This window comes from Myotis nattereri (assembly GCF_964212035.1).
Source record: "Myotis nattereri genome assembly, chromosome: 8".
Classification (NCBI taxonomy): domain Eukaryota; kingdom Metazoa; phylum Chordata; class Mammalia; order Chiroptera; family Vespertilionidae; genus Myotis; species Myotis nattereri.
The window spans coordinates 62,425,210-62,437,300 of record NC_138083.1 but is presented as its reverse complement, the minus strand read 5'-3'; the positions used below and the strand labels follow the sequence as shown (position 1 = coordinate 62,437,300).

General features: G+C 41.9%; 1 protein-coding gene across 1 annotated transcript in view; it reads right to left on the bottom strand.

Annotated features, from left to right (window-relative positions):
- Nucleotides 1–12,091, bottom strand: part of ANKRD12 (ankyrin repeat domain 12) — a 108,077-nt gene that overhangs the window by 5,126 nt on the left and 90,860 nt on the right. Inside the window, exons 11-12 of the mRNA XM_081096500.1 lie at nt 9,822–9,920; nt 2,462–2,605 (exon numbers count right to left, since the gene is read on the bottom strand). Of these exons, the coding sequence (XP_080952626.1) occupies nt 2,462–2,605; nt 9,822–9,920 (243 nt within the window). The remainder of the gene's footprint in view (nt 1–2,461; nt 2,606–9,821; nt 9,921–12,091) is intronic.

Here is a 12,091-nt window from a genome sequence, read left to right as displayed (position 1 = left end):
TATTTTATTGTACATGTTTACACTTTTTATCTTAATCATTATATTCTCTTATGACCCATGAATTTCATTCTGGTTTATGAAACAAAAATATACTGACAACTGATATGTCTAATTCAGGTAATTCATATGCAGCAGTAAACTTTGTTCAAGATACAACTACAGTTTTTCAATTATAGTAGGCCTTTGAATAATATTTTGTTCTGTGCTGTGTTTCATTCTAACGCTGATGAGATGCCATAGAAACTTAACCCTTGTTTGTATCAATGAGCCTATGGTAATACTAGTTTCATTATATGTTGTTTTGCTTAAAGTTGCAGAACCTGTTGACTATGTTAAGTGAGGACTTACTGAGTATTAATTTATTCGAAAGACATCCAAGATCAAAACAAAACCTGGCCCTATTATAACACTGTCGCAACTTAGAGGTTCGGTCTGCCTGTACTGTTTTCCAACTTAGAGTATCTTTCCAGCTGCTTGAAGGCCAGACTGAATGTATAAGTATCCACTTTAGAACCAAATTATAAATTACCTATAGGGACACTATCCTAAACACATATTTGTTTTGTAATTATCTACTTTTATGGTATAAAGGTTTATGACATACACACACAAACACATACATACACTAGAGGCCTGGTGTATGAAAATTCATGCACTGGAGAGGTTCCCTCAACCCAGCCTGCTCACAGTCTGGGAGCCCTCAGGGGCGGGAGGCAACCCGGCCATCAGGGGAAGGCGATGCCCCCATCACACCTCTGCTGCTGCCACTGCTGGCAGTGCAAGACTCGGCTGGCCCTGGTTACCTGAGCCTCGGCTGGTCCTGGTTACCTGGCTGACATCTGAGGCTTGCCTGCACCTTGAGCTGGCCCTGGCCGGCTGGGGGGCTGAGCCGCACTGTGCGCCTGCCGCCCCTTCCTCCAGTTGAGCTGAAAGGACTGGGGGATTCCAGCAGGGCTGAGGGGACTGGGTGCCACCATCTTGTGGCTATGGGTGCTACCATCTTTGTGATGTGTGATAGTCAATTTGCATATTCCATTTTTATTAGATAGGATATATGTATATCCTTATATATGGGGTGGACAAAAGAAGGTTTAGAGTTGTTGAGTACATGGAACAGTTTATTCTTGTATTATTACTTATTATTGTACTAGAGGCCCAATGCACGAAATTCATGCAAGTGTAGGCCTTCCTTCCCCAGCTGCCAGCACTGGCTTCCCTCTGGCACCCAGGACCTGGGCTTCCCTCCAGCCACTGGCAGGCACCCAGGAACCAGCTTTCCTTGCAGAGGGACCCACCCACCCGCTGCAGCTGGTCAGTGGCCTGGGCCTCCCTCTTTGGAGCGATTGTGGGGTGAGGCGATGGCTGGGCCTATGACCAATTGCATCACACCCGCCTTGGCTGGCCTGGTGCCAGTTGGTGTCATAGAGTGGTCCCGGATGGTAATCTGACAGTCGTTGCGCTGTACGGTCTAATTAGCATATTATGTTTTTATTATTATAGATTACATTTTTCCATATGAACCACTGTAAACCTACTTTTGCCCATCCCTATATCCTATATAATAAAAGGCTAATATGCAAATTGACCAAATGGCAGAACGACCGGTCACTATGATGTGCACTGACCACCTGGGGCAGACGCTCAATGCAGGAGCTGCCCCCTGGTGGTCAGTGTGCTCCCACAGGGGGAGCGCCACTCAGCCAGACGCCAAGCTCACAGCTGATGAGCGCAGGAGCAGTGGTAGGAGCCTCTCCTGCCTCACGGCAGTGCTGAGGTTGTCCGACTGCTGGTTTAGGCCTGCTTCCTGTGGGGACATCCTCCAAGGGCTCCCGGACTGCGAGAGGGTGTAGGCTGGGCTGAGGGAACCCCCTCTAGTATATATAATACACTAGAGGCCCGGTGCACGAAATTTATGCTCAGGTAGGGTCCCTAGGCCTGGCCAACGATCAAGGCTGATCAGCTTCCCCGCCTCCTCCTTCCCTTGCTCCCTCAGCGCCCCACCACCGCCGCTGGTTGCCCACCATGTTCCACGCCGTCCCCTGGTAGTCAGGGCACATCACAGCAAGCAATCGAACTGAGAATTGTCAGTCCACTCCCTTTCTATACCATTTCCATATTGGCCTTTTATTATATAGGATAAACTTTTATGCTATAAACATTATTAGACATGGTATTATATTAGAGCAGTGGTCACCACTGGTGGTCCATGAGGTCTGAAAGGTTGGCGACTGCTGGTTTAAGGAAATCTTTGGAGCAGCAGTCGCCAACCAGTGGTTCTGTGGACCACTGGTGGTCTGAGAGGTCCGAAATGTTGGCGACTGGTGTATTAGAGGACTTTAGAAAATGTTTTTCTCATTTGAGCTTTACTGATTGTTGAATTCAAATTTCTTCAATGGAAATACATTACAAAAAACCCCAAGTTGTATTAAGAACATTCTAACTGTTTCAGTGAGCACTGTACCTGAGCATCCAGTGGCACACTGTAGACTTCTGCATCCAGTAAAACAGTGCACGCACTAAATGGCAGTGTTTGATTTGCCAGTGTTCTTGCAGCTCTGTAATGAACTCGTAGAACTTCCTGTTCATTGGATACAATGAGTTTTTCCTAGTTGAACAAAGAATTTAAAAAAAATAATAATTCTTTAACTACTTGTTTTTAAATAAAATATAAAACATTTAAAATATGCTAAAGAACTTTAATCTCAGAGTAGTTTTTTCTTTATAGTAAGCTTGAGAAATTTGAGAACTAGTGTTCGAAAAGTGTAAGTAAACTTTCTTTTTTTAAAACTGGCAGTCTCTTTTTAAAAATGATCTTGTACAGTGTACAATGGTGACTTTTAGTTTATTCACAAGATGTTTAATCATCAGCACTAATTCCAGATCATTTTCATCACTCCAAAAAGAAGCCCATACCCATCAGCAAAGCTACTACCCATTTACCCTCTTTCCCTGGCAACTAACTCTATTTTTGCTTTTATGAAATTTTTAAAAAGAAATCTTTATTGTTCAGATTAATACAGTTGTTCCTTTTTTTCCCCCTCCATAGCTCCTTTCCACCCAGTTCCCACTCCACTCTCTGCCCTTACTCCTCCCACCGCAATGTCCTCATCCATCTGTGTACGATTTTTGTCCAATCTCTTCCCACACTCCCCCTACTCCCTTCACCCTGGGAATTGTCAGTCCACTCCCTTTCTATGCCCCTGATTCTATCATATTCACCAGTTTATTTATTCTGTTCATCAGATTTTTTATTCACTTTATTTTTATTTTTATTTATTTATTTATTTTTAAATATATTTTATTGATTTTTCACAGAGAGGAAGGGAGAGAGATAGAGAGCTAGAAACATTGATGAGAGAGAAACATCGATCAGCTGCCTCCTGCACATCTCCCACTGGGGATGTGCCCGCAACCCAGGTACATGCCCTTGACCGGAATCCAACCTGGGACCCTTCAGTCCGCAAGCCGACGCTCTATCCGCTGAGCCAAACCGGTTTCGGCTCCTTCCTCTTCTTAAAGAATACCTTTCAGCATTTCATATAATACTGGTTTGGTGGTGCGGAATTCCTTCAGCTTTTTCTTATCTGTGAAACTCTTTATCTGACCTTCAATTCTGAATGATAGCTTTGCTGGATAAAGTAATCTTGGTTGTAGGTTCTTGGCATTCATCACTTTGAATATTTCTTGCCACTCCCTTCTGGCATGCATAGTTTCGGTTGAGAAATCAGCTGACAATCGTATGGGTACTCCCTTGTAGGTAACTAACTGTTTTTCTCTTGCTGCTTTTAAGATTCTCTGTCTTTTGCTCTTGGCATTTTAATGATGATGTGTCTTGGTGTGGTCCTCTTTGGATTCCTTTTGTTTGGGGTTCTCTGAGCTTCCTGGACTTGTAAGTCTATTTCTTTCACCAGGTATGGGATGTTTTCTGTAATTTCTTCAAATAGGTTTTCAATATCTTGCTCTCTCTCTTCTTCTGGCACCCCCATAATTTGGATGTTGGTACACTTGAAGCTGTCCCAGAGGCTCCTTACACTATCTTCATATTTTTGGATTCTTTTTTCTGTTTTTCTAGTTGGGTGTTTTTTGCTTCTTTGTATATCAAATCTTTGACTTGATTCTAGCGATCCTCTAGTCTGCTGTTGGATCTCTGTATAGTATTCTTTATTTCAGTCAGTGTATGCTTAATTTCTAGTTGGTCCTTTTTCATATCCTCGAGGGTCTCACTAAATTTATCGGAAGTTTCTAGAAAATTCTTGAAAAACCTTATAACCGTGGTTTTGAACTCTATATCCAGTAGTTTGCTTTCCTCCATTTCTGTCATTTGTGACCTGTTTCTCTGTCTCCGCATTTTGGCTGCTTCCCTGTGTTGATAAGAGTGGCTTTGTGTGCTAGGTGTCCTATAGGGCCCAGTGGCTCAGCCTCCCCAATTACCTGAGGTGGACACTCTTGGTGCACCCCTTTGTGGGCTGTGTGCACAGTCTTGTTGTAGTTAAGCCTTGATTGTTGTTGGTATCACTGGGAGGAATTGACCTCTAGGCCAATTGGCTGTGAGAATCAGCTGTGTCTATGGTGGGAGAACTTATGTGCTGGAGACACCCTTCTGGGGCAAGACTTGCTTCAGTGGGGCTTTGGTGCTCACTTGAGTCTGCCCCCTGAGTGTGTCCCTTATGGATCTGAGGAGTTGTAATCTGGATGGTCCCACTCTGACCACTGGGTACACTGGCTCTTGGATCTCTAAAGATGTGCTAATTTAGCCTCTGCCTGAGGCTACCTAGCAGGAGCTACGGAGAGATCTTCAGATTCCCCTTCTTTGTTTGGGGTTTGGAGGTGCCCAGATGAGGGCCAGCTGTGAAGCAATGCAAGCTGCTGTGGGGCCTTGGGCCGTCTTTTGGATGTTCTAGGTCTCTCTGACCCAGCTGCAGTTTGTTAGGTAATTTTAGATTGCAAAGGGCCAGCCCATTCATATGCAAAAGCCTCTGTGCACAGCTTGGGTGGGCGGGTCTCAGGGAATCAACAGGGCAGAGCAAATAGCTATGGCTGATCCTCAATTCTACCCTAAGAGGCCCTGGGTCTCAGTGTCCCATGGTAATTGCTGCAAGCACCTCTGAGAGAAAGCTGCCCCCGAGTTCCACCCAATGCCAGACAGTCCAGTTTCTCCCCATATGAGTCTGGGTCCCCAGAGACTCGCCTGGAACTGGAGTTCAGAGCAGTTGGGAGCTTGTGTCTCCCTCCCGATTTTTTTTTTCTTTCTTTAAACCGAGTGGCTCTAATTTCTTTCTTTTTTTTTTCAATTTCTGAGGTTTTTTTAAAATTTTTTTTATTTTAGTAAATCTTTATTGTTCAGATTATTACATTTGTTCCTCTTTTTTCCCCCCATAGCTCCCCTCCACCCAGTTCTCACCCCACCCTCTGCCCTTACCCCCCCGCCCCCATTGTCCTCATCCCTAGGTGCACAATTTTTGTCCAGTCTCTTCCCGCATCCCCCACACCCCTTTCCCCACCAAGAATAGTGAGTCCATTCCCTTTCTATGCCCCTGATTCTATTATAATCACCAGTTCATTCTGTTCATCAGATTATTTATTCACTTGATTCTTAGATTCACTTGTTGATAGATGCATATTTGTTGTTCTTAATTAGTATCTTTACCTTTTTCTTCTTCTTCCTCTTCTTAAAGAATACCTTTCAGCATTTCATATAATACTGGTTTGGTGGTGATGAACTCCTTTAGCTTTTCCTTATCTGTGAAACTCTTTATCTGACCTTCAATTCTGAATGATAGCTTTGCTGGATAAAGTAATCTTGGTTGTAGGTTCTTGGCATTCATCACTTTGAATATTTCTTGCCACTCCCTTCTGGCCTGCAAAGTTTCTGTTGAGAAATCCGCTGACAGTTGTATGGGTATTCCCTTGTAGGTAACTGAGTTTCTTTCTCTTGCTGCTTTTAAGATTCTCTCTTTGTCTTTTGCTCTTGGCTTTTTAATTATGATGTGTCTTGGTGTGGTCCTCTTTGGATTCCTTTTGTTTGGGGTTCTCCGCGCTTCCTGGACTTGTAAGTCTATTTCTTTCACCAGAGAGGGGAAGTTTTCTGTCATTATTTCTTCAAATAGGTTTTCAATATCTTGGTCTCTCTCATCTTCCGGCACCCCTATAATTCTGATGTTGGTACGCTTGAAGCTGTCCCAGAGGCTCCTTACACTATCTTCGTATTTTCGGATTCTTTTTTCATTTTGCTTTCCCAGCTGGGTGTTTTTTGCTTCTTCGCATTTCAAATCTTTGACTTGATTCTTGCACTCCTCTGGTCTGCTGTTGGGAGTTTGTATAGTATTCTTTATTTCAGTCAGTGTATGCTTAATTTCTATTTGGTTCTTTATCATAACATCAAGGGTCTCATTAGATTTCTTGAGGATCTCAATAACTCTATCGGCGGCTTCTAGGCAGTTCTTGAGAGACCTTAAAAGTGTGGTTCTGAACTCTATATCTTCCATGGACAATTTTGTCCTGTTTCTTTGTCTCCGCATTTTTTTTATGCTTTCTTGGTGCACCCCCTAGTGGTCTTTGTGCGCAGTCTTGTTGTAGTTAAGCCTTGATTGTTGTAGTTAATACTGGGGGGATTTGACCTCCAGGCCAACTGGCTGTGAGAATCAGCTGTGTCTGCAGTGGGAGAGCTTTTGTCCTCTGGGGAGGTGCTAATCTAGCCTTTGCCTGAGGCTATCCGGCAAATGGCTCTGTGCAGGGCTTAGGCGGGGCGGGTCGCACAGGATCAACAGGGTGGGTGGAGGGAGCAGTTATGGCTGCTCTCAGTCCCGTCCCCAGAGGCTCTGCCTCTCAGAGTCCCAGCAACCGCTGCAAACCTCGGAGAGAAAGCTGCCCTCGCGTTCTGACCGATGCCAGACAGTCCCGCTTCTCCCGTTTGAGTCTGGGTCCCTAGAGACTCGCCCAGAACTGGACCTCAGAATCTGAGACTCCCTCCCAATTGAAAACGACAATGAAAACGACAACCGCGCCCTCAGCTACCAGCCCACTCCGCGCGTACCTCTGCACCTTTGTATTTTCCGCACTGCGCCTCCTCTGAGTCTCGTATGCTGTTCTCTTTCCTTCTAGTTGAAGAATTTCCCCTCAGCCAGTCTTCCTGTGGTTCTGGGCGATGTTCGTTCCGTCTTTCAGTTGTATTTGTGAAGTGGTTGTTTGAGGCAGCTAACTCCGGTGTTTACCTATGCCGCCATCTTGGTTTTCTCCTCTTCCCTCCCCATTGAAAAAGACAATTGTGTCCTCAGTTGCCAGCCCTTTCCATGTGTGCCTCCGTACCTCTGTACTTTACTTCTGCACCTCCTCTGAGTCTCAGTGTTCTTTTCTCTTTCCTTCTAGTTGTAGAATTTCCACTCAGCCAGCCTTCCTGTGGTTCTGGATGATGTCCATTTTGTCTTTTCATTGTAGTTTTGAAGTGGTTGTGTGAGGCAGCAATTTCAGGTGTTTACCTATGCCGCCATCTTGGTTTCTCGCTTTTATGAATTTGATCTATTCTGAACACTTTATATAAATGGAATCATATAATATGTGATCTTTTGTAACTGGCTTCTTTCATGTCACATGTTTTCAAGATTCACCTATGTCATACCATGTGTTAATTAGTACATTGTTCCTTTTTACGGCTGAATAATATTCCATTGTATGAATATACCACATTTTATTCATCCATTTATCAGTTGTCGAACTTTTGGGTGGGTTCCAGCATTGGGCTATCATGAATTATGCTGCTATGAATATTTCATGCTTAAGTTTTTGTTTCAATGTATGTTTTTATTTCTCTTGGGTAAATAAGAGAACTGCTAGGTCACATAGTAATTCTATGTTTAACTTGTCGAGGAACTACCACACTGTCTTAAATAGCAGTTGTACCATTTTATATTCCCCCACCAATGTATGAAGGTTCCAATTTTTTCACATCCTTGCCAATACTCACTATCTGTCTTTTAAAATTACAGCCATTCTAGCCCTGTGCGGTGGTTAGAGTATCAGCTTGCATACCGAAGGATTGTGGGTCCAATTCCCAGTCAAGGGCACATACCTGGGTTGCAGATTTGATCCCTGCTTAGGGTGTATGACAGAGGCAACCAATTGATGTTTCTTTCTCTATCTCTCTCTCTTCTCCCTCCCCTCCACTTTCTAAAAAAATCAAAGGAAAAAAATATCCTTGGGTGAGGATTAAGAACAAAAACAAAACCCAACAGAAAAATCACAAATATTTTCAATTCATATTACAGTTGTTGCAGATCTTGCCCCCATATTTTTATACTCACTTCTTTGAAATTCTATAGTTATTAGACCTGCAACTTCATGACACATGACAGCAGCTTTCTGTGTAAATTGTGCAACACAGCGGCCAACTATCAAGCAATTCTGTAGCCAGTAGTTTATTCAGTCAACAAATGATAAAGCTGTTTGTCTTCATATTGGTCAGACATTTAAATTGCTTGGTAGTATTATGCAATTCTAAAGTGTGTGATGGTCAATACGAAGGAGAAAGAGTCATTTTCACTATCAAGATTCTGCAAGTTGCACAGTTCAAATGACAATTATTAACTGTCTGTAAAAAGAATGGCTTCTGTAGTAGGTGCGTGACAGTTAAAACAACTATTGACATATGTGTTATATGATCTAACTTACTGCTCAATGACATGGGTCATGCATTCAAAGTTCTGTATCAGTGCTTCCTTCTTTTATTTGTTCTCACTGTAATACTATCAATTTATTAATTTTAAAACATTATTCTGAAAAAACCCCCCACAAAAACATTATTCTGAGAAAAGGTCTTATATTTACCAGATTGTTATAGGGGTCCATGGCACAAAAAAGATTAAGCTCTACCCTCAGGAATTAATCATGTATGAATCAAAGGCTTGTAGACAAGGTTTTGTTTGTATATAACTATGTTATATCACATTTGCAGAAGCCCCTGACCATCCCAAAAGATTAAGAAGGTGTTTTTTTATTTCAGAAAGGGAGGGTGTGTGTGAGAGAGAAATAGCAATGTGAAACAGACACATCAATTGGCTACACCTCCCTAACCCCAGCTCAGTACTCTCCCCTTAACTGGGTTTGAACCTGTGACCTTCTGGTGCATGGGACGATGCTCCAACAAACTGAACCACACCGACCAGGGCCTTTTATGATTTTTATAAATAATTATATAGGTTTTCCCCCCTGTCATTTCATGCCAAGACTAACCACTAGAAACTGAAATACTAAAGTAAGGATCAATAAGCACAGCCTCTGTAAGTATTTTGCACTAAACTAACTGATACCAAGCAACAGTTCTAAAATGTGGAAATCCAAATGTCCAACTAGGAATTCACTGTTATAGTTCTGCAAATTCAATAAGAAAATTAGCCTGGCTGGTGTGGCTCAGTGGTTGAGCAAACCAGGAGGTCATGGTTCAATTTCCATTCAGCGCACATGCCCGGGTTATGGGCTCAATCCCCAGTGTGGGGCTTGCAGAAGGCAGCCAATCAATGATTCTTTCTCATCATTGATATTTCTCTCTCTCTCTCTCTCCCTCTCCAAAATCAGTAAAAGTATTTTTTTTAAAAGAGAAAATTATTAGAAAGTTTTATAAATTGAAAATATACTGAACATAAATTGTAACATGGGAGCAACTACCCTAAAACAGGCTTACAAATTCTCCATCTAATCAGATATGCACAAGGTAACAAACCATATCTCAAAATGGACCTAAATAAGAAAAATTCACTAATAAAAAACTGTAGGCCATTGTAATATATTGTTAAAAGTTATTTCTTAGCATAAATGTAAACATCTCTTACCCTCTCAATGCTGTGTTGCAAACGTAGTTTCATCCTTACAACTTCCTGTTGCCGAAACAGCTCTTTGAGCGGATCTGACAGTGAAGGGGGTGGTGTAATCTAATTTTAAAAATGCAACAGTTAAAAGTATTAGGTTTTATTTATAATAATGGGCTACACTTATAAAATTAAAACCTGTTAGTAGATAACTTAAAATGAAGATATAAATTCAGATGTTCTCTGAATTAAATAATATAGTAACAATTATACAATTACTTTTCAATTTCACCTGTTTGAAACCCTAAATATTCTTCCACTAGATACCTTAGAGCAGGGGTCACCAAACTTTCAGACCACTGGTTGGCAACTGCTGCCTTAAAGAATCTATATTTCCTCCTCTCATCCCAGCTTATAATATTGTCAGCATTATTAGGACAAAGTAGGATAGCTCAGTATATTTGGCACAGTATACTAACTTAGTTGACTCTTTTGACTTTTCTGAAGGTTAAGAGAAACAGATAGTGTGTTTCATGATGTTCAACAGGAATTATACAACACCATATATGAAAAGCTCTTGCCAAAGAATCAAACCTGGATCTAATCAAGACTCTATAATCAGTAAACAGTTTACAGGAATTATGGAAGACTGAAAAACCTGTTAAATATCATACGGATTCAATTAGTAGAATCAATATGGAAAATACAAGACATAACTTTTGGGGGCTGATCATTTTTCAATGAGCTGGCCTCTAATTGCAATGATACATTTGCTTGATTTCTATGTTCTGTAAACTTTAAATTTATAACAAGAAGAGTTAAGTGGAGTGTTTGGTGCTATTGTAGTTTGCAATCATGCAGGCCTCTTTCAAGCAACACAGAGGAAAAGTATCTATTCCTTTGAGGCTGGAGTGTCAGAGAAAGCTTCTTTCAGAGGGTAATGCGTGAGCCTTAACCTAAAAGAAGAGTTAAGAGAAATGAGTTGTGAGGAAAAAGGAAAGAGAAAGAAAAGAGGGAGGTAATTCCCAGAAGAGAGGATGGTATAATCAAATGCATGAAACAAACAGTATGGAGCTTGGAGGCAATTATAAGCAGGCTTGAGTCCCAGGAACATAACAGGAAGGAAAGAATGATGGATATGAGGATAGAGAGATCAGCAGGGGCAAAGTAATAAAGATTGTAGTCTAGTGTGTAAACCAGCTTTTCTTAAAATATGTTCCACTGAGCACTTCTGAGATAAGACAAGTTAGGTATTAGATATGATTTCTTTTTTTGTTAATCATTCCAAGGATTTTTTTTTCCATTTATATATATTTTTTTAAATATATTTTATTGATTTTTTACAGAGAGGAAGGGAGAGAGATAGAGAGTTAGAAACATCGATGAGAGAGAAACATCGATCAGCCGCCTCCTGCACACCTCCCACTGGGGATGTGCCCGCAACCCAGGTACATGCCCTTGACCGGAATCGAACCCGGGACCCTTCAGTCCGCAGGCCGACGCTCTATCCACTGAGCCAAACCGGTTTTGGCTCCATTTATATTTTTGTTTTAGAGAGGAAGAGAGGAGTGTCGAGAGAGAGAGAGAGAGAGAGAGAGAGAGAGAGAGAGAGAGAGAGAGAGAGAAACATCAATGTGAAAGAAACACCACAATTGATTGCCTCCTGCACACCCCCTGACCAGGGCTAGGGATCCAATCTGCAATTCAGGAATGTGCCCTTGACTGGGAATCGAACCCGCAACTCTTTGGTGTGTGGGCTGATGCTCTAACCACCAAGAAACACTAGATATAGGGCTAGATATACTGATTTTAAGGATAGTGTGGGGCATTCAGCTGTCTAGAAGCAGCTAGAAACATGGTTATATAAATCAGTAGTGTATTCATGGCTGAAGATAAACTTGGAACTATTCTACAAGAGATAGTGCCCTAGCCCTTAATAAAATTATCACTGAGAGACAGAGACAGACACCTAAACAGTTACCTACAATATTATAGGGGAAGTATAAGGAAGACAGAAGCAATTCTGCCTTGACTAGATTTCATATAGGGGTGACATCACAGCTTAGAACAAAGGCATGAAAGGGGCTTAACAAAGGGGACCTGAAGAGAGCAACATTTCAGGCAGGGAGAACACTGCCAAACTACCAAAACTAATGAACAAGAGATTTCCATAGAAGAGTTCAGACTGGCTGATGTAGTGGGTGAGTTTGGAAGTAGCAGTAAGAAAATGAAGCCAGATGGGTAGATTGGGGTCAGAATATGAAATGAATGGTTGTGGTATACTTAGATATGGA